At 30.8% G+C, this 26418-nt stretch overlaps 4 protein-coding genes across 19 annotated transcripts in view; 1 reads left to right on the top strand and 3 right to left on the bottom strand.

The window, feature by feature from the left end:
* Nucleotides 1–17179, bottom strand: part of para (sodium voltage-gated channel paralytic) — a 62961-nt gene extending 45782 nt beyond the window's left edge. For 7 of the 16 annotated variants that reach the window (XM_070647472.1, XM_070647467.1, XM_070647473.1 and 4 more), the window contains exon 1: nt 16885–17178. The gene's annotated coding sequence lies outside the window, so the exon portion shown is untranslated. Of the gene's footprint in view, nt 1–16884 lie in introns of all 16 variants that reach the window. The other 9 variants (XM_070647466.1, XM_070647479.1, XM_070647477.1 and 6 more) reach the window with 3 other exon arrangements.
* A 1054-nt stretch (nt 17180–18233) lies between these two features.
* Moca-cyp (nuclear cyclophilin protein Moca-cyp) lies at nt 18234–21585 on the top strand. Its single transcript, XM_070647458.1, has 7 exons — nt 18234–18606; nt 18693–18886; nt 19007–19036; nt 19145–19284; nt 19772–19919; nt 19982–20908; nt 20971–21585. The coding sequence occupies exons 1-7, from the start codon at nt 18436–18438 to the stop codon at nt 21275–21277; spliced, it is 1917 nt and encodes a 638-aa protein (XP_070503559.1). The 5' UTR covers nt 18234–18435; the 3' UTR covers nt 21278–21585.
* On the bottom strand, nt 21259–23424 carry LOC139095913 (leucine-rich repeat-containing protein 47-like). Its single transcript, XM_070647459.1, has 4 exons — nt 23311–23424; nt 22966–23255; nt 22560–22910; nt 21259–22496 (listed from the first exon to the last, which is right to left on the bottom strand). Exons 2-4 carry the CDS (start codon nt 23210–23212, stop codon nt 21583–21585), a joined length of 1512 nt encoding a protein of 503 aa, XP_070503560.1. The 5' UTR covers nt 23213–23255; nt 23311–23424; the 3' UTR covers nt 21259–21582.
* Nucleotides 23425–23737: 313 nt separating this feature from the next.
* On the bottom strand, nt 23738–25009 carry LOC139096105 (low-density lipoprotein receptor-like). Its single transcript, XM_070647742.1, has 2 exons — nt 24867–25009; nt 23738–24785 (listed from the first exon to the last, which is right to left on the bottom strand). The coding sequence occupies exons 1-2, from the start codon at nt 24888–24890 to the stop codon at nt 23835–23837; spliced, it is 975 nt and encodes a 324-aa protein (XP_070503843.1). The 5' UTR covers nt 24891–25009; the 3' UTR covers nt 23738–23834.
* Nucleotides 25010–26418: the final 1409 nt, after the last annotated feature.

Here is a 26418-nt window from a genome sequence, read left to right as displayed (position 1 = left end):
ATGTAAAATAAGTTTCAAGAAAATGAAATGAGCTTAGACGAGGAAGAACACTGAATCCTTATAAAAAAGGATTTATTCGAGGGAATAGAAGAAAAATTAGCAAATTTCACGAGACTAGGTGTCTGTGATTCAGGAAATAACAATGAATATCGTTGAATTGATTTCTATTAATAAACATTTGCAAGAAAAATGTGTAAAAGAACTGGATATTTATTGTTTTTCCTTAATTGAATCATTTTTTAATTGCTGGAATGTTACTTAAAATGCTAATTTATTAATAACTTTAATTAAAGATTTCATACGGATTCAATTTAATAACAACGATGTTTGTTCTTTAGTGATCAGAATATTTAACTGCTTAATTCTAAACAAAAATTAGAAAAATCTTGGATTATAAGGAGTAATGAAGGAATGTTAAATTTCGGAAGCGATTGATTAGAAAATAAAGACTTATTTCCTTCATATAATTTTATCTACGGTCAATTCGATAGAGTAAAGACTTTTCATCAAAAATTATTGCATTTGATCATCAACAGGAGATATCAAAAATTATACTCTCACCATCATCATAAGGATGTGTACGCAAAAAAATGATAGACGTGAGAGTTATTCTGTGCATATACACGTAGACTTGTCATAATAAAAATTAAACTCAACGGCATTAATCCAATTTCATTTTATGGAGCTTCTTTCAATTTACGTTTCCATTTTTCTAAACTTGACTTGAAAATTTTCAAAACTTTAAGTACTTAATTTGGTTAGCCATCAACAATGAAAGCCTGAATTGCAGAATTGTTAAGTACTTCGGTGTAACCTCATCAAAGCAGTGGTTGTCACTATAAACTGTAGATCAAATGAGTGCAAAGGTCAGGTGCATTCTCATTCATTAAACAATTATATGCCGCGAAACACCCTAGCGTAGCTCAGGATATCAATGATCTGAATAGCTAAAGGGGCTTTTAATCAATAATTAGAGTTCAAGCTACGTTACTTTAAACATTTCATACTCAGTTTAATTAAAAGAACTGAAACCAGACACTTTTAAAAAAGTTTTATTATTCTCTTTATCTCTTGAGGTTAATACAAGCACAATTGACTCAATAGCTGCATTGAATAAGAAAAAAATAAAATTAATGACGCTTGAGGCAGTCTTTTTAAAAATTAAAACAAAATGTCACTGAAAGTTTGCTTTTGTGCTGTATAAATACACAGTATACCATGTCATGAGAATGTAAATGAAAAGTTTCCTTAGTTCAGTAATGAAAGCAAGCCAGTTTTAGTGTGTTTGTTTTGAATGGAAATTTGTGTGTATGGAAAACTCTTCTATTGAATAAAAAAAAATCCTTTCCTCCCATTTCACTGCTCCTTTGTTGTAAGTATTGAGTGAACATATTAAGAGTTCTTTTTATAACCTTGAAAAAGACGACAAAAATGCAACAAGTATTCAATAATTTATTTTTCTAATTTTGTGCCTTTTTATGTATATTTGTACTTCTTTTGGTTCCGCTATATAAAATCAATAATTTTAATTACATACAAAATAGAGAAAAATTGGTAGAGATTGTTGCCGTAGGGTATAGTTTTTGATGTGCTTTTTTGGAATTTGAGGTGAGTTATTCCATATTTAGGATGTGTGTTTAATATGAAAAATATTATTATTTGATAGGTTTTCCTAACATACGAGCTCATGCTCAATGAGCATTTTGCGGTCCCAATTAGCATGCTCACATATAATCTTATGTTATGGTTTAGTGATTTTAAAAATTTTCTGGTAGTTTTTTCACAAAATTTAATTGTACACTTTGTTTGATTTGCGGCTAGAGCGTCACGATCGAAAAGGCTCCATTAAGTCTCCGTCATATAGAAACACAAAATACCATAAGGGAACCACCAGGAGGAGACTTCGATTTAATAAGTCCTATATTGGCTACATTTTCTCCAGAACGTTCCTTAAAAATTGTCATTGGTCAACCGTAAGTCTGGTATTAACTAGACATCGTGTCAATGTTTTCTGATTGATTTTTGATTATGATGTAAAATTTCAGGAATAAGCTGGAATAAGCATTTGCTTTACAACATGAATTTCCAATCAGAACAAATTCAATACAATCACACGAAAATACGACGTAAATATCATAAAAAGAATCACTCCATCTCCAATACAAAATCTATTCACACTTTTTACCCGATTACACAAAAAAGCACACTAAATTAGACTAGAACACAATAATTTTATTTTGATTTGCGGTCGTTTGTTCGATTGAGGAAAAATTTATTTTCACTCATTGCAATGCCAATAAATAAACGCACATTGGCGCGTTTTCCATAGAAATTTTCCATTCATTTTGAATAAAAAAAAAATAATAATTTGGCCTCGTAATTATCACCTTGTTATTTTCTTTATTATGCAGCTTAGAATTTTTTGTATATGCATGCTGAAAACTTTTTTTTTCATGGATTTTAATTCCAAGTTTGAAGCTTTTGCCATGATTGCAACAATTAAAAATATTATGATTGCATGTATGGAGACGTAATGTCCTGCCATTAGATTATTTTATATCGTGAGTATAATTCTTTAGGAAACTTAACTCGTATATTACACATACATATACACACATCCATATATACAAATCATGCACTTCTGTTCTTACGTATTGCATAGAGGTGCACAATAATTTTGATTTATTCATTGTTTACTTTCTTCCAGTCTTGGATAATTGTGAATGAAAATTGAAATTAAATAACATTTGGAAATCATATCTATTTTTTATTGGAACGAAACATACCCTGAAGGCACACAGCATAGAAAGGCAAAACAAAATATTAAAAGTTCTTGTGTTATTAATCGAGAGACTTAAGCGCATTTTGGTCAAGCGATCAGTATTTGTTTAGCGGATCAGTAGACTTTTTACAAATTGTTGTTGTGATATTCCGGATGCAACACCAGGTCAACCAGCAAGCTAATCAAAGTGAATTTATATACCAGCTTTAGACCAGACTCATTTCTGTCTGGGACCGGATTTTTTGTCAAATAAAGATTTATTTAGTTATTTAGTTAAGCAAAAATTGCTTAAGTATATTAAAAACTGTACATGTCAAATTATTTTTTAATGTCGCTTAGACTTTGACCTTCCTTTGACATTAAATGATGAACGGTTTTTTTTAAAGGATTTCACAATTAGCACCTTTGCAAGTTAAATTCGGCAATTATCTAAAGGAATAGTTATGTAAAGAAAGAAAAGCAAAGAAGACTGTAAGAAAAAAGCAAGGTTTCAAGGATAAATTGTAAGCATTTGAGTATTTCTACTGTGGGTGAGAGTATTTGTTACAACAACAATAGGCAAAGAGAGAAAAAAAATGTGAGCTTTCATACATTTTCGAATGCTTTGTATTGCCTGAGAAGCATTCAGAAAAGTTTGTTATATAATAGTGAAAATACAGGAAAACAATATAAGTGGAAATGCAAGAAAATCTAACAAAAAATTGAAATCTACCTCGAAGGATTAATTTTGTACTTCAGCCTAACGATTGTGGATTTCATTTTTTTTATACAGGACAAGTCGGTTCAAATGTTATTTTTTTACCTTTATGAACTTTAATATTTCTATCGAAAATTTATGGTGACGTCCAATGTCCCTCAACATTTTTTTTGTTAAACTGCCTTATGTCATTTAAATACTCATTTTACGCCTCACAAAATGCGTCATGCTTAATTTCTGTCGAGTAGCAAAAAAATATGTGCCCGCTTTTCATTCAATGAATTATGTTTAAGTCTATACAGATTATTACTTCCCTGTTATATCAAATTGTCATCATCATTTATCGTTATTGTTTTTGTCAATGTTTGATGGGTGGAAAAAGTTTAAATATTAATTTAATTTTTAGCGCATTTAGGGAGCTGAACAATACACATACTGATCACTGCGACAAAAATCCATTATAAGCAACGCTAAAGTACAACAATCATAGACAGCAAATTGAGAATCTCCCCTAGTTTCAAAATCCAATCAATTTCGTCTAACACCAAAATAATGTGGAAACACCAACAATACCTTCAAAAAAAAATTTGTCACAAATCTCATCAAAAGAACTTCATTGAAACAAAGCATAAGCAAATAAACATCATGGCGTATCGAAATCGTCAACAATGATGATGAGGACTATAATGATGAGTTTGAATATACATAGCCTGTGTATATGTAGATAATATTGAATTTTGATCGATTTGTCATGAGCACAAAGCACATGATGTGAATATTGCTTCTCACCATGTCCAAAGAAAGACGAGCATAAAAGCTCAATGCTTAGATTCTTTTTTTCGAGGAAAAAAACGACATAAAGAAATGTGTACATATGGATTTAAAAAATACGAAAGAGATAAATGTGAGGAATGGAGCCAAATGGAGAAAAGAAGCGAAATTAGGACACAGTTCAAGTTTATTGAAAAAAAAAACTGTTCATACCATACCATCACATAGCTTTTTTTATGCAGTACGGCAAAAGAAGGAAAAATAAGCTTAATACGAAAATGTGTGTGATTTATGTTTCTCTTTTCCAGTCGTTTGTAACCTAAATATGGATAAGTAGTTGCTCCAAATAGACACTCATACAATACTATACAGCCTACATAATTGGCCATCAATTTTAGTCTTCTTTGCCATTTTATTTTCCAACAATATGACAATTTCTTTTGTTGTGTGCATTTTTTTTATTGTACAAAAAGTGAAAATTTTTGTGTTTTTGTGATTGGAGCTTAATCGACCATGGACAGCATTTTAATTTCTGTTGATCTTTTAATTAGATTGCCTTTCAGTTAAGTTTATAAAATTCTTTGAACTGAATTTGATTGCCTGGCTGAGTGAAACGAAAGATCACAGCATTCAGACATCTTTTAGAGCACAATCTTGAATCATTAGCTCAGTACTATCGAGTTATTGGATTATTAAAACTTTTGTTTAGGATTCTACTGATTGGATACTTTTTGCAAACTAAATACTGACTACTAAATTGCACTTAAGTCCTTCTATAAATAACACAATTCAGTATCAATTCAGAAAATAATCCAAGTTCAATTTATCATACATAAAAGTGCACCTGAAAATAGTTCAAGTATACCTCATAAAAAAGATACAAATAAAGTCATTTGTCATGGGAGAAAAAAAGAATTGTAATTAAATTTTATGGTCGCTTTATCAACAGTTCTCGTTCATTGTTATACTTCCACAAATGTCATTTTATGCTACATATGATATCTTCATATTGGATATAAATTCACTCAAAAAATATGAATATGAAAATGAGAAAATTGTTTTAATCACAAACACGCTCTCATATTTTGAAGCAATGATGTTCATTTATGCTCTACAAATTTGTGCATAATAGAGAGACAATAAAATACAAAAAAAAGAAATGAAATTGTATCGGGTCAGGCTCATGATGATGATAATGATATTGTGAATATCTTCATTTCAGAATCCGAAAATAATCCAATTAGTCTGATTTTATTTTCTTTGTCTGTGTATTTGTGCAAAGATGTAATCAAATGAAAAACAGAAAGAAGACAGCATGTTAGGAGTGACATTTGAAGGAATTTGTCTATTAAATTTTTGAAATCTATATATTTATCCAGATCTCTTCACTCTGTAGACCTATAATTTAAAATAGTATCAGTACTACCTTCTTTATTAACAATACTGTCTGTAGCTTACAAAGGATGCTGTGAGCCGTGTTTCAACTAGACATGGTTCGAAAAAGGACAAGTAAAAACTCTGCTGAGTCTCGAACCCATGGTTGCCAGAGTCGTCATTGCAGTAATTAAGTACCGAAGTGCTAAACCATAGATAAGTTCTTAAAATGGAAGCTTTATAATTTCAATTAAAGCAGTTATAATCCCAAACACTCATTATGTTACAGAATAACGAATTTTTTTCTAAATTGAATATTGCAATTCTCGAAATTTTCTTTTGTTTAAATCAGATCTAACCCGTCTAACCCCTGAATGTAATAAGTGAACCGTTCCTTATATTTTTTTGATACACTGTAGAATTCGGAATTGATTTCCAATTTAGATGTTTAAACTTGTTTATAATTTTGTAACAAAATACAATAATTTTCAAGATTTTAAGAATAAATTCCAGAAATCAAGGTTGTCTAAAAGTGTAAAATCTAAATTTTATTAGAACAAGTTTATCCATGACACAAGACCCTCTCAATAGCACACAAAAAAAAACTGCTGCATAATTCGATCGATATTTTCTTCAGATTAAGGTCAAAATTATGTCAGATCGTCTGTGAAATTCATAACCTTAAACAAAACAGCAATTTTAGTGCCAATTGTGCGTTCTTTGTCATTTAAAATTTTATAAATATTTTACACATATCCCAATTTTTGAGACGGTTGAGATAATTAATAAAGCTCTTGACATAATTATTTAGCATAAATTGGAATAAAATACACAATATCGATTCTCATCTTCGATACATGCCATACACACAACATTGAATGTGTAAGCAAGCAACATATTTTCTTATTATTGCCGTGAATATAAATTTTTATCGTAAGATGTGTATCATTTTTCACATACAAGGCGAACGAGTCAGTAAGAAGATTTTTTTTTGCTCTTTTTAGCGACTCACAGCAGTTTGCTTTTTTAAATAAAATTTCCTGTGCCATTGCGTTGAATCTTTTTTTTTGTTGCGAAAAAATATGAAATAAGAAAAAAAGGAGGAAAGAAAAACTGAAAAAGATTCTTAAAGAAGAAAAAAGCTTATGTGTTTTTTTCCAAAGCACTAACGGACATGCGTACTATTGAGCGGGCGATGAATTATCGAAAAAAAAGCTTTTTCTTTCCTTTAATTTTTCACTAACAAGAACAAAGTTTTGTGTTATTTTTTTTTTTTCATTGAGAATTGAAAAATATAAATTTTAAGGAACTTTGACAAGACATAACAGCAAACTCATTTTGTCTTCTGGAAGAATGATTCAGACATTGAAAAACTTTCAGCCGACCAAAAGTCGGAAAAGAAGAAGCAAATGAAAAATTAATCAATATTTTTGTAATGTTTAAAAAATTACTAAAAATAGAAATTTCACTAACTAGTTAAAGTTTCATGGATATTCAATGACGTGGACATGATGCAAGAATCAATAGTCATTTGAGTATCACGTGAAATAATTCAAGATTTGGAAGAAAATTCGAGATTTTAAAAATTGGAAATTCCAATAGATTTGCCACTGTGCTACATTTTTATTCGTTACATGAGCCTTTAATGAATGCCTGCATTCTCTGTAAATCCGACACAACTACAGTCAAGTACTTTTATCGTTCATAAACTTTAAAGACTTTTAGGCGCCTTTGCATTACCTATTTTTGCTCGATGCGAAATGTAATTTCCAATAAATAATTTTAATTTGAATGCAATGGAAAATTTTTGTGACCCTTAATTCAGTGGTGGGCAACTTGTGTGTCGAGGCACACCTTGTTGGTAAGCCTCGATCGAAATCGCACGCGAATTACGGTTCATGACACGGTTTCCATGATACTAATGTGCCGCGGCACGCAGGTTGCATATCACTGTCTTTGTTACACAATTTAATTAAAGTAATTTCGATCATGACATAGCTGTGCGATGTACATACGTGACAATGTTTATAGATAAAATAAGCCACTCATGGAATCGTAAAATGGAAAATTTCTTTTGATAGACAGCTTAAATGAACTAACGGCAGTATAAGGTATAAGAAGCGAAAATTGGTAAATGGGTTAACTGATTGGTATACACAACTGAAATATTCCATGAAAATTAGCCAGCATTTGGCTGTTTGAAAATACACATAGGCTGACACAAATCTGTTCGTTTAGGCACTTTTAGCTAGTGAGTCAAATTACTCTAATTAGACAGCTCTAATTGGTGTTCGATTGTGGAAATGAATACGTAAATGTGTTGAAAAATATATTTTTGTGATTTTGAGGTTATAAATTGTTGTAAATTTGGTTTTAAAGATTAATTATCCATAACAGTAAGAATATAGGCATTTCATCATCAAGGAGTAAGTACAAGGAAAAGAAGTTTGCTTAAAATATATTAAAAAGGAAGTGAAACTAAATCATCTAGAATAATATAAGAAACTTTCTAAGGACAAATTTATTTTATTGACAAGAAATGTAGTCAGGACAAAGTTTGATGTGGAAATTGATTTCTTTGCAAATGTGTATTTCATTGAAAAATGTATGGATATTGTAGGAGCTTAATGGAGTAATTTTTTTAAAATCAGGTTGATAACTTATATATTAGAATTTGTTAATAGAAGCTCTGGATCTTATTATTGAACGATCTTGTTTATTCCTGTATCATAAACTTGATGGTTCAGGTGTATTCAGGAGGGTTTTCAGGTGTATTCAGGAGGAAAAAAAAACCTTAACCCACTAAATTTTTACGAGCCATACCCCCTTCCATGACTGTTACGTAATAATAAAAAGTGAACAATCCCGAACAAAACAAAGCTTTATAAAGAGATTTATAAAATATGATTATTTATATGATCGTATTTAAAATTTATTTTCCATTCAATCTTATTTTTCCTTTCACATTAGTAAATCCCCTAAATCCCTCTGAAGCAATTGAAATGCCTTTTTGTGTCTAAGTAATGTGTGTATATACGTATGTTTAAATTTATTTATCCCTTGTATCCATATAGACACAAAACTGAATTCGTCTATCGAATTTGTCATAAACAAAAACAGAAATTTTCATCCAAGTAAGTATGGAAAATAAAAAAAAAGCTATAACATTTGTGTAAGTTGAAAAGAAATAAAAATATTAGAACGTAGAAGGAGGAAGGATTCTTTGCATGTGTCACACATTTAGACTCACTCAGAGTAATATTTTGTTTTATTGTCACTACAATTTACTTGGTTTGTCCTTTTATTTTCGATCTTAAATAATGGAATTATTGTGGGAATTGAATTCCTGAAATGACCTGTGTGTGCAGTAGTAAAATGGATACATAAAATGTATATTGTATACATGGCACTTTGCTATATAGTCAAATAGTCTCCGAAATCTCAATGGTGAGAACATCTGATCGGAAATCGCGGGACATGTGTCCGAGTCAGAGTTAATAACCACAAAGCCATACGATGTAAAAATGGTTGAAAATCCACCTCCAGGCCTAGTCTTTAGCATGAATCCGACCTGTAGCCATAGTCACTTTGGCTGGATTTTCTGCCATGTTTAGCTCAGGAAGCTCTTATTTTTAAAGGATCTTTTTTGATAAATTTAAAAAAATATTTACTAAATTGCTCTTCCATCGTCATACCTAACGAGTCAATGACACTATTATAAACTACTAAGAGAATTTCTCCTTCAACATTTATATTGAATTGACATTTTTTAAGTGGAAAAAGGAACGTACGCAATGTAAAAAAAAAATATAAAATAAATTTGAATTTCAAATGAGGAAAAGAAAAGGAAAGAAAATAGAAAATTACAAGTGAGGACGTAGAATAAAACAAGGATTTAAACCTTAAAAAGTAGGACATAAGTATAAAGCTTTGCACGCTTTTTAAAACTAACTGTAAAGTAAAGTAAGAGAAAAAAAGAACTGCAAAAAGCTTTCAATGCAGCGAGTAAATTAACTTTACATTTGTTGTTCCTTTTTCCTATGAAGGAATGACTTCATGACTGTGTAGAGAGAAAAAAAAATTATGTATAGGCAAACATATCCGACAATCACGCAATATTCATATAGCGCCATAGCTTTTTCTCCACTTTCGCAAACAATGCTTTGTGCTTTAAAATATTAATGAAAATAATGAGCAGAGACGGAAAATTACTATGCGGATAAAAAAAAAGCAGGAATAAAGTCATGAAAAAAACTCTCAGTGACTTTTTTCCAACATTTGTTCACGCAAACATACAAGCATAATATCCTACAGCTATAGATATGTACGACATACAACTCAATGCATTAGCACTAAAAGAAACGAAATGAGAGAAAGATGACTGAGAAAGCATGAAGATGAAAGGAACTGCACAAACACAAATAAACCAATTTTCTCTTTAGTAGATCATGACAAAAAAAGCAAAAAAAAAACACTTCCTTTAAAATATTGCCTGATTTCTTTTTTGGCACATCTAAGTTTAGAAAATTGTGAATGTGATTTTGTGGTAGATAAGTATAGTATGATGATGGACTAAATTAAGATACATGAAATCATAAGAACAAAATTTAATGAAATAGTCTAACTTTCAATAGTCATCAATCTCTGTTTGAGAAGTAATGTTAACTGTTTCTGGCAGCGAAAAAGCAGCAGTGACGTATTGATTGGGGTGTCGGTTTACTAACCCTAACTCCCCGGATGCAATTCCAAGGGAAGTCTATTCGAATTCGGACGATGTTTCTAGTATTCGCGACACACAAATTGTGGCTAGCTTTGTTTGGTATACTCTGTGCTATAAAATTTGAGCAGAGTTGGAAAAAAGCCATTTTTATTATCAAAAATCTAAATTCAGAATCTGAAAAGCTTAATTTTTCGACTGTCTAATGTCGAATAAATCAAATTTAGGCGGCCACACTCTGATTAAAATGAAATATAACCTCAAACGGGCTTGCATGTGAAAGCCCTAATTTCTTCTAAGAAAAAGTACCGAATTGATTTTTCATTATATTTGGTACAAAATTGAAGAAGAAGCGAGGATAAAACGAGAGAGAGAGGATAAAATATAAAGAGAAGCAGTAACAGTAGATAATAATTTTGTCGCAGAATCTCTTTTATCACGTTTACTTAAACGCTCAATACATGAAATGAGATTATGAGGGGACCACGAGAGAGATGAAAAGGAGCTCAAGATAAAAATTGTTGCACATAAAAGCAAAAAAGCCTTTTTTTAATTTTTTCCTAGCCATTGCGGCTTAAGTTTATAGTTATTAGTTTTCATAGGTGAGGGGTAAAATCCCCGAAAAATATTATTCCCACAGCCCAGCGGGATAAAAACCCCGAAAACCGCAAATTTTTATATGTTCCCTGCGGGATAATATTCCCACTTAGAAATGTACTTGGGATTATTATCCTGCCGGGAAAATATTAATCCCACATATATTTTCAAGTGGGATTTTTATCTTCCAGGAAGATAATATTTCCACTTACATTTCCAAGTGGGAATATTATCCACGTGGACCACGATTAAAATCCTGGTTTAACTTAAATCCGGGAATTAAAAGAGTCCTTGTGGATAAAAATTCCAATTGTATTTTCAAGTGGGGTTTTTATCCTCAAAGATTTTCATGAAGATAAAAATTTCGCTAAAGTCGGTGGCTAAATGTTCGCTTATTTTAGCGAATATTGTAGTATTGTAGAAGGTTTAATTCCAGATTTAGTTCGTGGAAGTGACTTAGACTCAACTGGATCTTGTGTTTATGGTCGAGGAAGAGACTAAGACTCTACGCGGAAGAATTATGTCAACAATACTATTTGATGGATAGGTAAGATAAGAAAGAAGTCAGAAAGGATTGAGGGGAACACTTGGCTGGAAAAGCGCAAGCTTCTGATGACTGTGGTAATATTAGCGGCCACTGTAATACTATTAAAGAGCTTGGTAGACATTCAGTAAGAAAACAGGCGCCAATAAAATCAAAAGAGGGAAAAGTCTTGTTCACTTTTGATGAGCAGACTGCTAGGTGGAGAGACCACTTTGAGGAAGGAACAAAGAGATAAAACAGTTGTTGAAACAATCGACATTCCCCAAGCTTTTCCAATTAAGACGAATTCAGCAAGCATGAAAGAAATAGTTGAGGCAGTCAAGAAACTGAAAATGGTAGCAGATTGCGATGCTATTCCTTCTGAAATTCTTAAAGTGGATGCAAATGCCACGGGAAAGATGCTCAAGCCATTTTTTGATTAGATTTGGTCCCTAGAGTAGTGCATAGAGGATTGGAAAGAGGGTCTCATCGTAAAGCTTTCTAAGAAAGTGGCCCCTAATATTACCACAGTCAGCAGAAACTTGCGCTTTTCCAGCCAAGTGTTCCCCTCAATCCTTTCTGACTTCTTTCTTATCTTACCTATCCATCAAATAGTATTGTTGACATAATTCTTCCGCGTAGAGTTTTAGTCTCTTCCTCGACCATAAACACAAGATCCAGTTGAGTCTAAGTCACTTCCACGAACTAAATCTGGAATTAAACCTTCTACAATACTACAATATTCGCTAAAATAAGCGAACATTTAGCCACCGACTTTAGCGAAATTTTTATCTTCATGAAAATCTTTGAGGATAAAAACCCCACTTGAAAATACAAGTGGAGTTTTTATCCACAAGGACTCTTTTAATTCCCGGATTTAAGTTAAACCAGGATTTTAATCGTGGTCCACGTGGATAATATTCCCACTTGGAAATGTAAGTGGAAATATTATCTTCCTGGAAGATAAAAATCCCACTTGAAAATATATGTGGGATTAATATTTTCCCGGCAGGATAATAATCCCACGTACATTTCTAAGTGGGAATATTATCCCGCAGGGAACATATAAAAATTTGCGGTTTTCGGGGTTTTAATCCCGCTGGGCTGTGGGAATAATATTTTTCGGGGATTTTACCCCTCACCGTTTTCATATCATAAGAAGGTTTACTTATACACAATTTTTTTTATTAGATTGAAGATAAAAGCAAGGCAAGAAAGGAGAGAAATAACAATTACATAAAGTGCTGAGTAGAGATAATGTTGAAAATTGAGAGACATAAATTAATATTTATTGTGAAATTGTAGGGATTTATAGAGTTGTGGTTCTGCAAATTTAATTTATAATATATTAATTAGAGAATTTTAAGCTCTTGATGAAAAATGTAAATTTATATGTAAGCTGATAAAATTAAATGAAGTCACAAAGAGTAGATAAATCCAACTTCAAGCCAGTGAATTAATCTAAATCCCGACCAGATTTGATGAAATCAGGTAAGAGTTAAAATTTGCCTAGCACTTGATTTTCAGACATTTTTACGTTGTGCGCTTTTCGGCTTTTTTAAGTATAAAATCAGGAATGAAACAGGTTAATACTGATCCAGAAGCTAACCATAATGAAATGTATATATTCTCGTGATATATCATGTTTTCGATAAAAAGGTAAAATAGTATTTAGAAATGACAGATCCGGGACCGAACCGTCTTGACTCCGATCTGAGGTCGAATTTCTTTAAATCTAGTCTAAGGCTAAATTCATGTCTAATGATACTTGTAAAGCATTTGACATTCTTTATCTGTTACATTATCTTTTTAAAACTAATTAAGTGTATATAAAAATTTTAATTTATTGTTCCCCACTTAAAAGAAAACGTAGAGCATTCCACAGTATTTTATCATACTGCAGTATTTCATTGCGTATAAACATATTTTTTTCTCATGTCCGAATGTGAATTTTTTTTTCTATCTGTGTATAAGTTGACATTAAAATGAATCATTTTTATAAAATATGATTTCAAAGTAAATTTTCTGGAATTTTAATGGTCCTTAAGAAGATAAATAAATAAATTAATCCTAATTTTATTCCAAAAAGGGCAAAATTTTCATGATAAACCTTGAAGGAATTAATTCAAAGAAAATGTTTATAAATAGAAAAAAATCGAAAAACATTCTTCGCTTTGAACTTTATTCATTTAAATATCCTGCAAGTAGCCTCAAATAAGAAACCCCAAGTCACAAGCATTCAAATCTCGGTCAAAATGAAAGCCTTAAAAAATTCCACAAAGATCTTTTAGGAATGAAGGAAAAAAAATTAAGATTATGATTTATTCATTTTTTAGATACTTTTGAGCATAACAATAAACCATGCAGTATGAAACATTGGGTATGAATAAAAGAATAGTAGACGTAGTGGTATTTTTGATGATTGATTGATTTGGGAAGGAACAACAACAAAAAATTCTCATTTTTTTAAGCAAAGGGATTTTTTGGGGGAGATAATACATGAATATAGATACTTAATTTACAAATAAAAATGATTGAATTTTCATGATAAAATGGTAGAAATTTCAATTTAATTTTAAAACTTAAAATACCTAAATTTTTTTAAATTATACTTAAATCTAATAAAAATGTTTCCCTGCATGATAATTGCTAAGCGTTTTGAGATTCTTTTAACAATCGCTTGTATTTCAAACAGAAATAGAAATTGAAAGCTCAGTAATTTTGTATCTTATCCATAACTACAATTCGAAAATTTTATATTAGAAATATAATTTAGATTTTATTGAAAATCTAAAAAAGCTTAATAGATCCGAGTGAATAACTTGACATAACTTCTATTTAATAACTAGACCAACAGTCGACAAATGAAATATTTCACAGAACATTCTGAGAAAAATGTCAGTAGTCGACCGTGGGTCTAGTTATTTATAAGATATTGTGCCAAGTTGTCCACTCGAGAGAGTTTCAAAAGCAAAGTCGCTTGCAAATATTTAAAAACTATAATAATAAAATTAAGCATTAAAATTCAACATTTTAATCAAAAACACATAAAAGAATTAATTTTTTTCTTTCCAAAAAAGCCAAAATTTGATTAAGTTTGCCAAAAGTGTTTGCAGCTTGATAAAAAATAGAAGAGTTAAAATTTTGCATGATTTCATTTCTAAGCAGATTGTTACCTTCTTTCTGAATTTCTCTCAACTTCCGTTTCCTTTTTTTTCTTTCCGTTTCAGTTTCAACTGTTACTAATTTTCTTTTTCAAGCAAAGTCACGTTTATGTTATTCTGTTTCAAATTTTTGTGAGTCACAAACTGTGAATTTATTCATGGTTAGTGAAAAAAGTAGCAAATCCTAAATTGTTGACCCATTTCAGTAGTTTATTAAAAATTAGTTAGTTACGTACAAGCTCAGGGGCCGTTTACTTATTGCGTTAGGAATTTTCATTGTGTAAATCAGATCCCCTCCACTTCCTCTGAACTTAATAAGCAAGTGGCATCTCATTTGTTTTTAATTGATAAATTTTATTTCAATCTTTGGTTCTTAACCTCATTTACGATTTAGTATGAAAATTGAAGTAAAAATTAGATGACAATTTGTATACGGATTTGTCTCTGAAAGCTGCGCAATCAAACATTCTGACTAAAAATATTTTTAATATAATATTTGATCAATTTCTTTTTGAATATCCTCAACTTTTTATCGATAGTGAGCAATTCAACATTCATCAGTTAATGAACATTCTCATATACAAATTACTGTATGATATCATCACATAGTACCTAGTGAGCATGTTCAGTTCTTATGCGGAGTTAATTCATACACAGTGGAAAAAATTATTCAGAATATCAGAGCTACAGGGAAACTAGCAAGTAATAAAGAATGGCATGTGGCTGTCATTTCATTTTATTTTATCAAGTTCTAATTATTAAAACATTACCCAAAGGAATAATTTCTCAGAATCACACCTATTTAGTTTGAGTTCTGAACTCAATTCCTTGCGTTTTTTATTTCTGTGAAATTTGAATGTTTGTGACTGAAAAGGTCAGAGCCTCTAGCGGTTAAATTTTTTTAGACTTGACTTTAGGTATTTTTTTTTATTTTGTTTTAAACATAGCTCGAAGTCTACTCAGGTTTTGTATGGAAATATTGTCTCAAATCGACTTAACATCATAGAAAATTAGAATGGACTTCGAACTCCGCTTTTATATGTTAGTGGTGTCCTTTAGGTATAAAAAAAGGAGGTATTAAGAATGAGTCTTAAAATTTTGTTTCCTATTTATAAATTATGTAAAACGCTGAATTGTCTAATCGTTGGAAATAAATACTTCCTTATCCTTAAATTATCTTCATCAAAACAGAGCTCGAAGTCGTAAAAACCCAAGTTGTCTTCAAGCTCTGCTCAAAATCACAAAATTATCCATTCTATTCATTGTACCTATGTCAATCGAGGTTAATATCAGTCTACTACAATTTTTGTAACAATAAACCCCAAAAAACTTCAGTCAACTTTTCAAGCTTTGAGCTTTTTTACGCTTCTCTTCCATTTGTCACAATCGATATGATGATGGATGGAAATATTTATGAATAATAAGAAGGATGGATTTTCCATTCACTGAAAATACTTTTTGAAAATAATTTTTTCTCTCCATAATTGCTCAAATGTCCTTTGTAATGAAGTTAATTTTAGACCAATATGATCATGTGGACAGTAAGTTTTATCACTAAATTTGCTATTAAAGCGATCAAATTTGAGAAAAAGAATTTTTTTTGGGTGGGTCAGAATTTTTTTTCTCCTCACAATAAAAAATATTTAATTTTTGTACTGTATATCCTTGTGTTAAATCATTTCTTTTATCAGTAAAAGCATTTCAATAAATGAAATAAAAAATTATTATTATTATTATAAATAAATTATTGAATTGTGATAATTTTGTGGGGAGACGAGAGAATTGAAGTGAGGTGGTGGTGTGGTGGATGAAGGGAAAGAGCCAATACAGTGGAAACGGAAGAGAGAGATAGAAGAACTACAGTCGAATTTTGTGAGCGGAGAAAAGCGCATAAAAACTGGCATATTCTAATTATCCTTTCAGTTTCTTCTTATTCTAGGTTAAAGCAAACATGGTTGTTCCCACACATACACATACACAATGAAGAATTTTCATCGATTTGCTTTTCTTCGTAGAATTTTTTTCTTTCTTTCTTTTCCTTTTTTCGAGAAACTTTTTTTTTTCACTTAGACGACTTTTTTTCCTTCCTCAATAAAATTTCATTTTTTGAACTTTTTTATCTGCATTATGTATTTTTTTAAAGTGGAAATTTTCCTTAAATTTGATGGAGAAAATTTGTCATGAAAATTTTTTTTCTTTCACAAAAAAAAAAAAGATGAAAAGCTTTCATAATGAAGCTTTTTACTTAATTTTCATTACTTTTTATTATCCTTAGATGTTTTAAACACTTTCATAGGCAAATTTCAAGCGAAATTCCACAATTTTTTATATCAATTTTAACACCACTTTTAAAATTATGAAATTTTTTCCATTCACATAATTTTTTTCTTTTCTTCTTTCCTTCGAATTTCGATCGAAAATTGTCAAGAAATTTAGTTAATCTTAACTTTAAAGAGTCTAAATTGGCTGTCTAAAGATAGTTTTATAAGAAAATTTATAGTTTTTAAGGTTTTTTACAGTTTTATCATGAATTAATTATTTTTTTCACTAAAGTTCATCACTTTTTCCTTCTAAACTCTCTCACTGCCAATTTTTTTCTGAAGGAAAATTTTCTTTCGACAGAGCTTTTCGGCCTTTTCATCTTCATCGGCTCACTAATACAATCATGAAAAAATTTCCCGAATAATCTACATTCACATCATACGAATATGTGCTTTTTTGCTGTTCATACACATTTATAAGGATATAATATCAATGAAATAAAAAAGCGGTAAAATATTCAGCATAGATGTGATGGGAAAATTTATTGAAATTTTTTTGCTCCATTATAGAATCGAAAATCTATGAATTTTGACATTTTTTTGGAGTTTTGAGGTTATGAAAATTGTAAAATATATTCAAAAAATTCTTTTAAATTTTGATTGAATTACATAATAAGTATAAGAATCTGTTGCAGACAGTTATTAATGATTTTCATCATTTACTGTGGATTAAATTAAGGATAATGGGAAAAGTTGCAAAAAAATTTCATTTTAAAATATTTGCTCATACATGAAGTTAGGCTTTAAAGATTAAAACTTAAATGTATCTTTATTTACATAATTTTAATAATAATAAAATAAGAACACTTAACGTATGCTTTTAATAACGAACATGCAATATTTAAATAATTTTGAATTTCCTTCAACCCAAAATATCCATCCAAAAATGACAGAATGTTAAATTTTAGATTTTTCTAATCACCGTTAAGTTTAATTAAACTATTTTTGGTTCTTAAGCTGCATATAAATGCTTGAAATACCTTTAAAATTATTTGTGCAACATATGTCTAAATGTCTAGAAAAAAAACGTTAAAGCAAAGGGGTTATTTTATTTCGTCTAAAAAAAATTTCCCTTAAACTCGTATAAGTTTATTATTGTTTCATTGATTCAATTCTCATTTCAACAAACTATTTCAGAAACTAAAATTATATATAAAATAATTATTATGCTCATATGTTTCATTCATTACTTCATTGGGAATCTAAAGGCATAAAATAATTTATCATTAGAAAGTTAATTTTTTAACTGACAAAAATTCAAATAAAATTTTAAATCACAGTCGACGAGTTTGAATGAAAAGTCGCGTTTTGTAAACATTTAATAAGAAAAGAAAAAAATTCTTAAATTTTACCAAGAAATACACAATTATTTTAATTCTATCGTGTGTTGAATGTATAACTTAAGTACAAGTTAATGTAGTGAGTGATATAACGAATGTACCAAATCAATTTACGAAATTATTGTGATTAAATATTGATTTTCTTAAAAATGAGTGAAACGCGTTGCTTTTTCGATATTACAATCAATAATATCGATGCTGGGAGGATTATTTTTGAATTATTTCCTAATGAATGTCCAAAGACTAGTGAAAATTTTCGACAGTTATGTACCGGAGAAGCAGGAATTGGAAAAGTCCATGAAAAGCAGCTTTACTATAAGGTATAAATTTATAAATTATTTATATTCGTGTAAAAAGTCAATCAATTAGTTAACTGATTATTAATGCATGAATTTTTTTCATCTAGGGAATTATTTTTCATCGTGTTGTTAAAGGCTTCATGGTACAATCGGGCGATTTTATAAATTCTAATGGAACTGGCGGCGAAAGCATCTATGGGAAGACATTCGACGATGAAAATTTGTCCCTTAAACATGATAAGCCATTCCTTTTAAGTATGGCAAATCGTGGAAAGAACACAAATAGTTCTCAATTTTTTATGTGAGTGAGCCAAAAAATGAAGCCAGTTGACTGAAGCAATCCAGAGACAACCATACAAATATTTTGACTATTGAATGATTTCTATCGTTTTGTTCCCATTCTCTATCTCCCATAATATAGAACAACTGCCCCTGCCAGTCATTTAGATGGGTAAGTGAATAAAAATTACTTCAAATTGATCTATTAAAGTCCTTTTAACTTAATTGAGTATCGATTTTTATTAAAATAATAACTTTTTTTTTCATTTTCCACTTGTAGAATTCATACTGTCTTTGGGAGAGTTATAAGCGGACAGGACGTTGTACGACAAATTGAAAACTTGCCAGTTGATCGAAATTCGAGACCATTGGACGAAGCAATGGTTAAATCTTGCGGTGAATTAGTGAAACAGGTCAAAGGTAAGTTTATATATTCATCTTCAGTTGTATGATTACATTACTGATGTATACTTAGTGGCAATCGTTCTCAATGGCCAGTTGTTTTTATTAGAACTACACAAGACTTTACAAGTCTAATATTGAAGATGTTTCTATTAAGTCTGCTGTAAAAAAGTTCATTTATAAATTTAGACTTAAACTAGTTTAATTTCAAATTTCTAAAAAATATCAATTTTCATCATTTGCTTATCATAAGCGTGATAAAGTGACACATCATCTACTACTTATAATTTAAAGAACTTCATGCAATAAAAAAGTCTGGCAATTATGAAACTCGTGACAAGCTGTTTAAATATAGTTTCAACTGTGTAAAGCAATTGAGTGTATATGAAAATGAACAGTTTGAGTTTCGTGGTTGAAATCATTAATAATTAATGCAATCAATAATACTCCATTAAAATAGTACTGTAAAGTAATCCAGAAAATATTTTTATCAATTGTTTTTCAGAGAAAAAAGAAAAGAAAAAGAAGAAAATAGAAGTAAGTGACTCATCTGACAGCACATCCAGCGACTCGTCTTCAGAAGATGAGAAGAAAAAGAAAAGAAAGAAGAAAAAGGAGAAGAAAAAATCCAAAAAAGCTTCAAAGCATAAAGAGTAAGTCTTGAATGAATTATTTAAAAATCAAATTATATTAAATGATGTAAAATTTCTTCTAGTAATGCTGAGTCGTCAATCGAGGAAGGTGAATTAGAATCAGAGACAGAAGGTCTTAATCCTTTAGTTTCAGTCACAAAAATCGATCCAAAGGAAATTCCAGAAGTAAATAATAAATTTCTGATGCGATCTGAAAGACCTCGTGAGGATGATGACAAAAACAGACGCAGTGAGGATCGAAATGGAAATGAAAATCGTCGTGAAAGAAATTTTGGCTGGTCTAAGCGCTATGTACCTCAATCACGAAGTGGTCGTGTGATAAAAGGTCGTGGAAGTTTTAGATATCGTACACCATCAAGATCACGTTCTCGTTCATTTACGCCTGAACATTGGAAAGCAGCAACACGAAAGTTGATAAAATTTTCAGATTTTGAGAAATTGGAAGAAGAAAAGCGGCAACGAGAGGATGAAATTAAAAGACGTACAGAGGAACGAAAAAAGAGACATGAAGCAATTTCTCGTGGTGATGGAAAAAAGTCATTCTTTGAATTAAGCCAAGAGACAACAGCTGCAAGAGTTGAAATTGAATTTACAAAAGAACCTGAAAAATCAATTAACGATGAACTTGATTATGAAGCTGATGACATTGATGAAGAATCAGATAATATTGATAAGAATAAGGAAGAAAGCGTTCCAAATGTTCGCCGAATTGAAAAGTCAAAAAGTTCAGATCGTAGCCGAAATATTCGTAGACGTAGCAGATCACGTTCTAAGGATTTTGACAGACGCAATCGTGATCGTAGAGACTTTGTTGACTACCGAAAGAAACAAAACGACGGAAGAAATTTTGATCGCAATAATCGTTTTGATCGATTCCGTCGCGATGATAGAGAAAGAAACAGAAATTGGGATAATTTTGGTAGAAATAGGAACTATAGAGATGACAGGGACAGAGAAAGACGAAGAAGTCGAAGTAAATCCCGAAGCCGGTAAGTTTTTGTAAATAAATTTTCTTCAGCATACTTTTAAATCCAATACATTTTCATTTTAGCCATAACAGACGTAGATCTGAAGACCGAAATTCAAATCGAAAGAGATCAATATCGCCACAACAGTCTAAAAAGTCAGAAGAAATTGTCGAAAATACAAGAAAAATTGATGAAAATCCAAAGATGAAATACAACGAGACCGATATTGAGGATTTAGAGCGTCGAGTATTGGAAGCAAAGAAAGTATTGGAAATAATTGTAAAAGAAAAGGAAAAGGAGGAAGAAGAGAAGCGAAGAAGGTCCCTTTCGAGATCATCGAGACGTTCTGACAAGAAGAAAAGGCGAAGGCGTTCAGATTCATCGGATTAAGGATGAATGTTTTATTGCATTTTTATTTTTTTGTGTTTACAAAATTCTTGGCAGATTTGGAGTCATTTTAGGAGGCTTTTGGGAATTGATTTGTGAAATTTTTTGGGTTTTATTTAAGCAGCAATATTTTCATTGCATTTGAATCTGACGATTGATTTTATTTTAGTCTGACAGTTTTATTTAATGGACAAAAGTAAGAATTACAAATTCCCAGAAGCATTCCTAAAACTTTTTAATAATAAATCCAATCTGTACTTTGTATGTCTTTCACATTTTCCGGGTTTTTGAAATAAATGAACTTCAATTTATGGACGTATTATTTTTAATAAATCACTTTCAAGATCCTTCAGATCAATTTTTGAAGGATATAAAGTCTTCAATATTCCATCATTACCAACAATTCTGACCTGCTGTAATTCCAATGTGTTATTTCCAATCGCATGATTTAGTTCATTTAATTTTGTTATCAATTCCTGCATTATTTTGCTGCAAATTGCTGCGTTGTGATGGCTGGTGACTTCAATCAATAATTGTGTCGTGTTTACTGACATTTTAGAATTTTCAGAATTGGTGAGAGGTGGAAGGCTAAGACATATATGAGAATCTGTTTCTAAAAATGCAAAATCAGTTTTATCTTCCAGTAATTGAAGGAACTTGTAAACTCCAGTGACTTGTGATCGTTTCTTTTCCTTACGAAATGCTTCAGCCTCGTTTTTCAAAGCCTCAAAATACTCAGAACCGCTGTACAGCTTTTCACCTCGATTTAATGGTTGAATTTTAATTTCATCCTTGCATTTTGCTGCATACTTTAAATGCTTTGACGGAATTAATTTGAAGTCATGCGTTGCGATTGTTGCCAATTCACGCTTCTTACAGGTTGTATCGTGCAATTTGGTTTGAAATTGAAGGAAATCCTTTAAAGTACTAGCATTGAACTGCAAATTTCTAACCAAACAGCACAAAATGAAACCACGGACGTCCTTTACTGATTGATCATATTCAATTTTGAAATCTTCGTCATACTTTTTAATGACAATTTCTCGTTGCTCTGGATTTGATTCGGATTTGTTCTGTTTGCTTTTTTGATTTGATTTGGCACTTTCTTCAGAACTGATGCCCAGCTTTTGAATATGATCCATGATTGCTTTTAATGACTGATTTTGATCAATTAATTTAAAAAGCTTTCGATCTTTTAATGAATTTTGCTTAAGGTTCAATGCTGAAATAAAAAAAAAATATAGTTTAAATCATGATTTCATAATTATTGACATAAAGAACTTACTTTTCATCTTGATAGCAGCAAGACTCTTTGGCACAGCAGTAATTTTGTTCTCTGATGCATCAAAAAATTTTAGATTTGTAAGCTTTATGTCCTCAGGAATATCCGTAATTTCATTTTTGGATAAATTCAGTTCCGTTAAGGAAGTTGGAAGATTTTCAGGAAATTTTTCAAGCTTATTGACCGATAAATTCAATATATGTATGGAAGACGATTTCATGTTAAATGCAGAGATTTCATTATCACTTAAATTAACGGTTGTCAACTGTGTTAAACTGGTAAAATCTACATCTACGGATGTTAAGCAATTCTTCGAAAGATCCAAGTTTTTGAGGTTCAATAGTTGATCAATTTCTAGAAAGAAATAATTTTTATTTATTTAAATAGTGAATTTAAGATTAACACTTACCAGGAAATACTTTAAGCTTATTGCCAAACAACAAAAGTGACTGCAATTGACTTAAATCGTTCAATTTTCCATTAATTTCACATAGAACCGGTGAATTTGATAATCTTAGCAAGTTTAGCTGGTTCAACTTAAATAAATTAACGTCAATATTTCCATTGTTTTCTTCTAATAGTTCTGTTAGTTGTTGTCCATTAATGGAAATTTCTCGCTTATTTTCAGACTTTGCTAATTTCACAATTTCCCACATTTTTGCTAAATTTTCATCAATTTTTGTCCTTGATATGAATTTTCTGTTAATGATATGATTGATTAAGTGTTTAACAAGTGTTTATTTCCATTAGTTACCTTTTGCAGATGTGTTTCGTTAACGTTCTTGTTAATTAATGAATTTTCATGTTTACAAACACAATTCAAACTTTTACAGAAGTTTTCCGATAGAGCTTTTTTGCTCAAATTTTGAGCAACTAAAGTAGAAATTCAAATATTTTTTTAACGATTAAATGAGAAGAACTTTTTTGATTGAATTTCATTGTAAGTTTAGACAACAACTTTTCGATGTTGAAACTGAAAATTCACTTTGTTCTTCTAAGAACTGTTGTAGTGTCAATCAATAATTCTTATTTATTAATAAGTTTATTTAAAATAAGTTTATTTGAAACGCATATAAACGCGCAGCTATGGACCTTAAGGTCTGCAAAGCTAATGTTTATTTTTTTTTTTTTTTTAAGTTTATTTAAAGACTCCTGAAAATGTAGTGTCAATATGGAACATATTTTGTTAAAATCTGTAAGCAGCAATTTTATTCAAAATTTTTGGAAACATAAAAGCAATTATCATGAATTCAAACTGCTTAAATTAAGCACACCAATTTATGTGCTTTTAGCTGAAGCGCTTAAAGCAGACAATGGGACATCATTAGATGGTAATTTTTCATTAGAAGTTTTTGGCTTGCAATCATTGTATGGATTTCCTAATGATATTCTTGGACAAAAGCAGCTAATGTTGTTGTTGTTCAATTTACACAATCCAAATTCACTACAGTATTTCTTACAATCAAGATCCTTCTCATCTTTTGGAATCACATCAGATTTTTGTATAGCTCTGCATCCTTTGCCCTTTTCTGGGTAGAAGCCAGTTTTGCATGTACAATAATATTTGTTATTAACAACTGAGCAATCAGAATTTTCACCGCAAGGTGATCTGACGCATCCTTTAAAACATTTATGATCACTTTTACAAACTTCATCTGGTGCACAATCAGAATGAGAATTGCATCCAGGTTTACAGGTGCGGGTTGCGTCACAATATTCTTTTGGTTTACAGCTATTTGATTGAAATCTGCAGCCTTTTTTACATTGTCTGCTTGCTGCTACACAGAATTCATCATCTTTACAGCTTAAACTGGTTCTACAGCCTTTTTTACAGACATTATTTTTAGGATCACAATACTCATCTGTATTACAATTAGAACTGGCTATACATCCAGCTTTACATGTTTTTGTTTTTAATTGACAGTATTCACCAATTTTACAGCTTTCAATTGTAGCGCATCCTTTCTTACAAACCTTATTATCTACATCACAATATTCATCATCCTTACATACGGCTGGGCACAATGATTTACAGTTTGGTGGCTTTCCAGAAAAATTTGGAAGGCATGTGCAGAATGGTTCGTTATAAATTAAATACTTAGAACTGTTTGAACCATCGAAGCATTTTGCGTTTGGTCCGCAAACGTCTTTAGGAGCACTTGAACATGTTTTATATTTTGCAGCTGGTGAAGTATCGGCCTTGACAGTTGTGTAAAAGATGCAAAGGTTCTGTAGATTTGCAATGATTTTCAGATTATATTGAAGCTTGTCAGGGCAAAAAATCAAATTAATTTAATTTTAAAGACTTACCAGTATTAAGATTTTATAAAACATTTTCTTCCGCTTAAAGTTTACACAAAATATCGAGTTATCCACAAAAATATCACCTTATCACCTCTAGTGATAGAAATATTGTGATCAAAGAAAATAAAATTTATTGACTTTTTATACTTAATAAACACCAAGAAGATGTGCTAAGTGATTTATAGTTGTTTGAGTTCTTCGTGAAATTTTTAAAAATATTTGTATTCTGAGAAGTCATAGACCAGTGGTAGGTAATCTTTTTTGTGTAGAACATGGAGGCAAGCCTTGGACACCCCTTGAGGTAAGCCCCGACCAAACCAGCACACGGAATAGGTTTGAATGAATTTTTATGAATTTTAGTGTGCCGAGGCACATAAGTCGTCCACCACTGTAGTGAACGGTGAAATTTTTCACTCAGTTCGTTAATTGAGATGACCATCGATGAAGGTTTTGTCATTTTAACTTTAACTGCAGCTATTGCCCGAGTGGACACGTAACTAGTTAAATACTTGACATTTACTAGCCTTTGTATTACCAGTTACTTACCAATGAACTAGCCTTTGGAACTTGACTTAGGGACGACTAATGACATATTTGGAACGTTCCATTTAACTAGACATATGTACAGTACTTATGTCTAGTTAATGTCTAGTCAATTACACGTTCGATGCTGTCATAAAAACATTTCGGCAAGTCACATAGTAACTAACTAATGCACTTTGGCAAAAAACGTTAAGTGCACACCATTCATTGCATATTTACATATTAAAAAAATGTGCAGAAAAAAATTGCACTTATAAAAGTGATTTCTGATTGCACTTGTGAAGTATATGGTTTCATACAAATTTCTGTCTGTGATTTCTGCTTGCACTTGTGAAGTATATGGTTTCATAAAAATTTCTTTACAAATCAACTTTCCATATGTCTAGTTAAAGTCTAGTTAATGTCTTGTTATATTGTCAAGACATTTTTGGCAAGATAAATGGCTAGTCGAATCATGTCTAATACTAGATATTGACTAGCTGTGTCCACTCGGGTTGCTTTTAAAATTTAAGCATGATTTTACCATTACAATTTACCGACTACTGTCATGTAGCGCTGAGTACATTTTATATTTATTGCATTTCTCGTCAGCTGATGAGTATCTGAAATTCATGTCTTTGTTTATATAAAACTGTGTGAATCGACTTTTGTTAAGTTTGAATCATAGTGCACAGGGTGTCCATATGGATGTGCATATACAAGTCACATAGACACTCTCATACAGAATTTATCGACCATACTCGATCTAAGGGGCCTTTGGGAGAATGGAACAATAGGGTTTACATCCAGTTTGTCAATGTACCTTATTTTTTTTAAATTCAAAATTTCGATAGCCAGCCAAATGCATCACGAGTTGTTTTATTTTATCTAATTACGTTATAATGCCTTAGATGCTAATTTTTTCAAGCAATAAAACAAAGATGAATCAGATTGTTTTCCGATAATATCTGAAAAGATATTGTTGTCATTGATTGATTGTTTCGCATATTAATGTGAGGGCTAGGAAATTGTGTAT

The sequence above is a fragment of the Chironomus tepperi genome, unplaced genomic scaffold, assembly GCF_022539635.2.
Source record: "Chironomus tepperi strain 1889 unplaced genomic scaffold, CSIRO-AGI_Ctep_v1 contig_376, whole genome shotgun sequence".
Lineage (NCBI taxonomy): Eukaryota > Metazoa > Arthropoda > Insecta > Diptera > Chironomidae > Chironomus > Chironomus tepperi.
Note: the sequence above shows the minus strand (reverse complement) of the source record. Positions and strands in the feature narration are given on the sequence as shown.

Bases quoted from the DNA above. Each gene is read 5' to 3' on its own strand.
- Moca-cyp (XM_070647458.1), top strand. From the start codon at position 18,436: ATGAGTGAAACGCGTTGCTTTTTCGATATTACAATCAATAATATCGAT. The intron at 19,285-19,771 runs GTAAGTTTATAT...ATTGTTTTTCAG, and splicing joins ATTAGTGAAACAGGTCAAAG to AGAAAAAAGAAAAGAAAAAG. The intron at 20,909-20,970 runs GTAAGTTTTTGT...TTTTCATTTTAG, and splicing joins CGAAGTAAATCCCGAAGCCG to CCATAACAGACGTAGATCTG.
- LOC139095913 (XM_070647459.1), bottom strand. From the start codon at position 23,212: ATGTGGGAAATTGTGAAATTAGCAAAGTCTGAAAATAAGCGAGAAATT. The intron at 22,911-22,965 runs GTAAGTGTTAAT...ATTTCTTTCTAG, and splicing joins TAAGCTTAAAGTATTTCCTG to AAATTGATCAACTATTGAAC. The intron at 22,497-22,559 runs GTAAGTTCTTTA...TTTTTATTTCAG, and splicing joins TGCTGCTATCAAGATGAAAA to CATTGAACCTTAAGCAAAAT.
- LOC139096105 (XM_070647742.1), bottom strand. From the start codon at position 24,890: ATGTTTTATAAAATCTTAATACTG. The intron at 24,786-24,866 runs GTAAGTCTTTAA...GCAAATCTACAG, and splicing joins TTTATAAAATCTTAATACTG to AACCTTTGCATCTTTTACAC.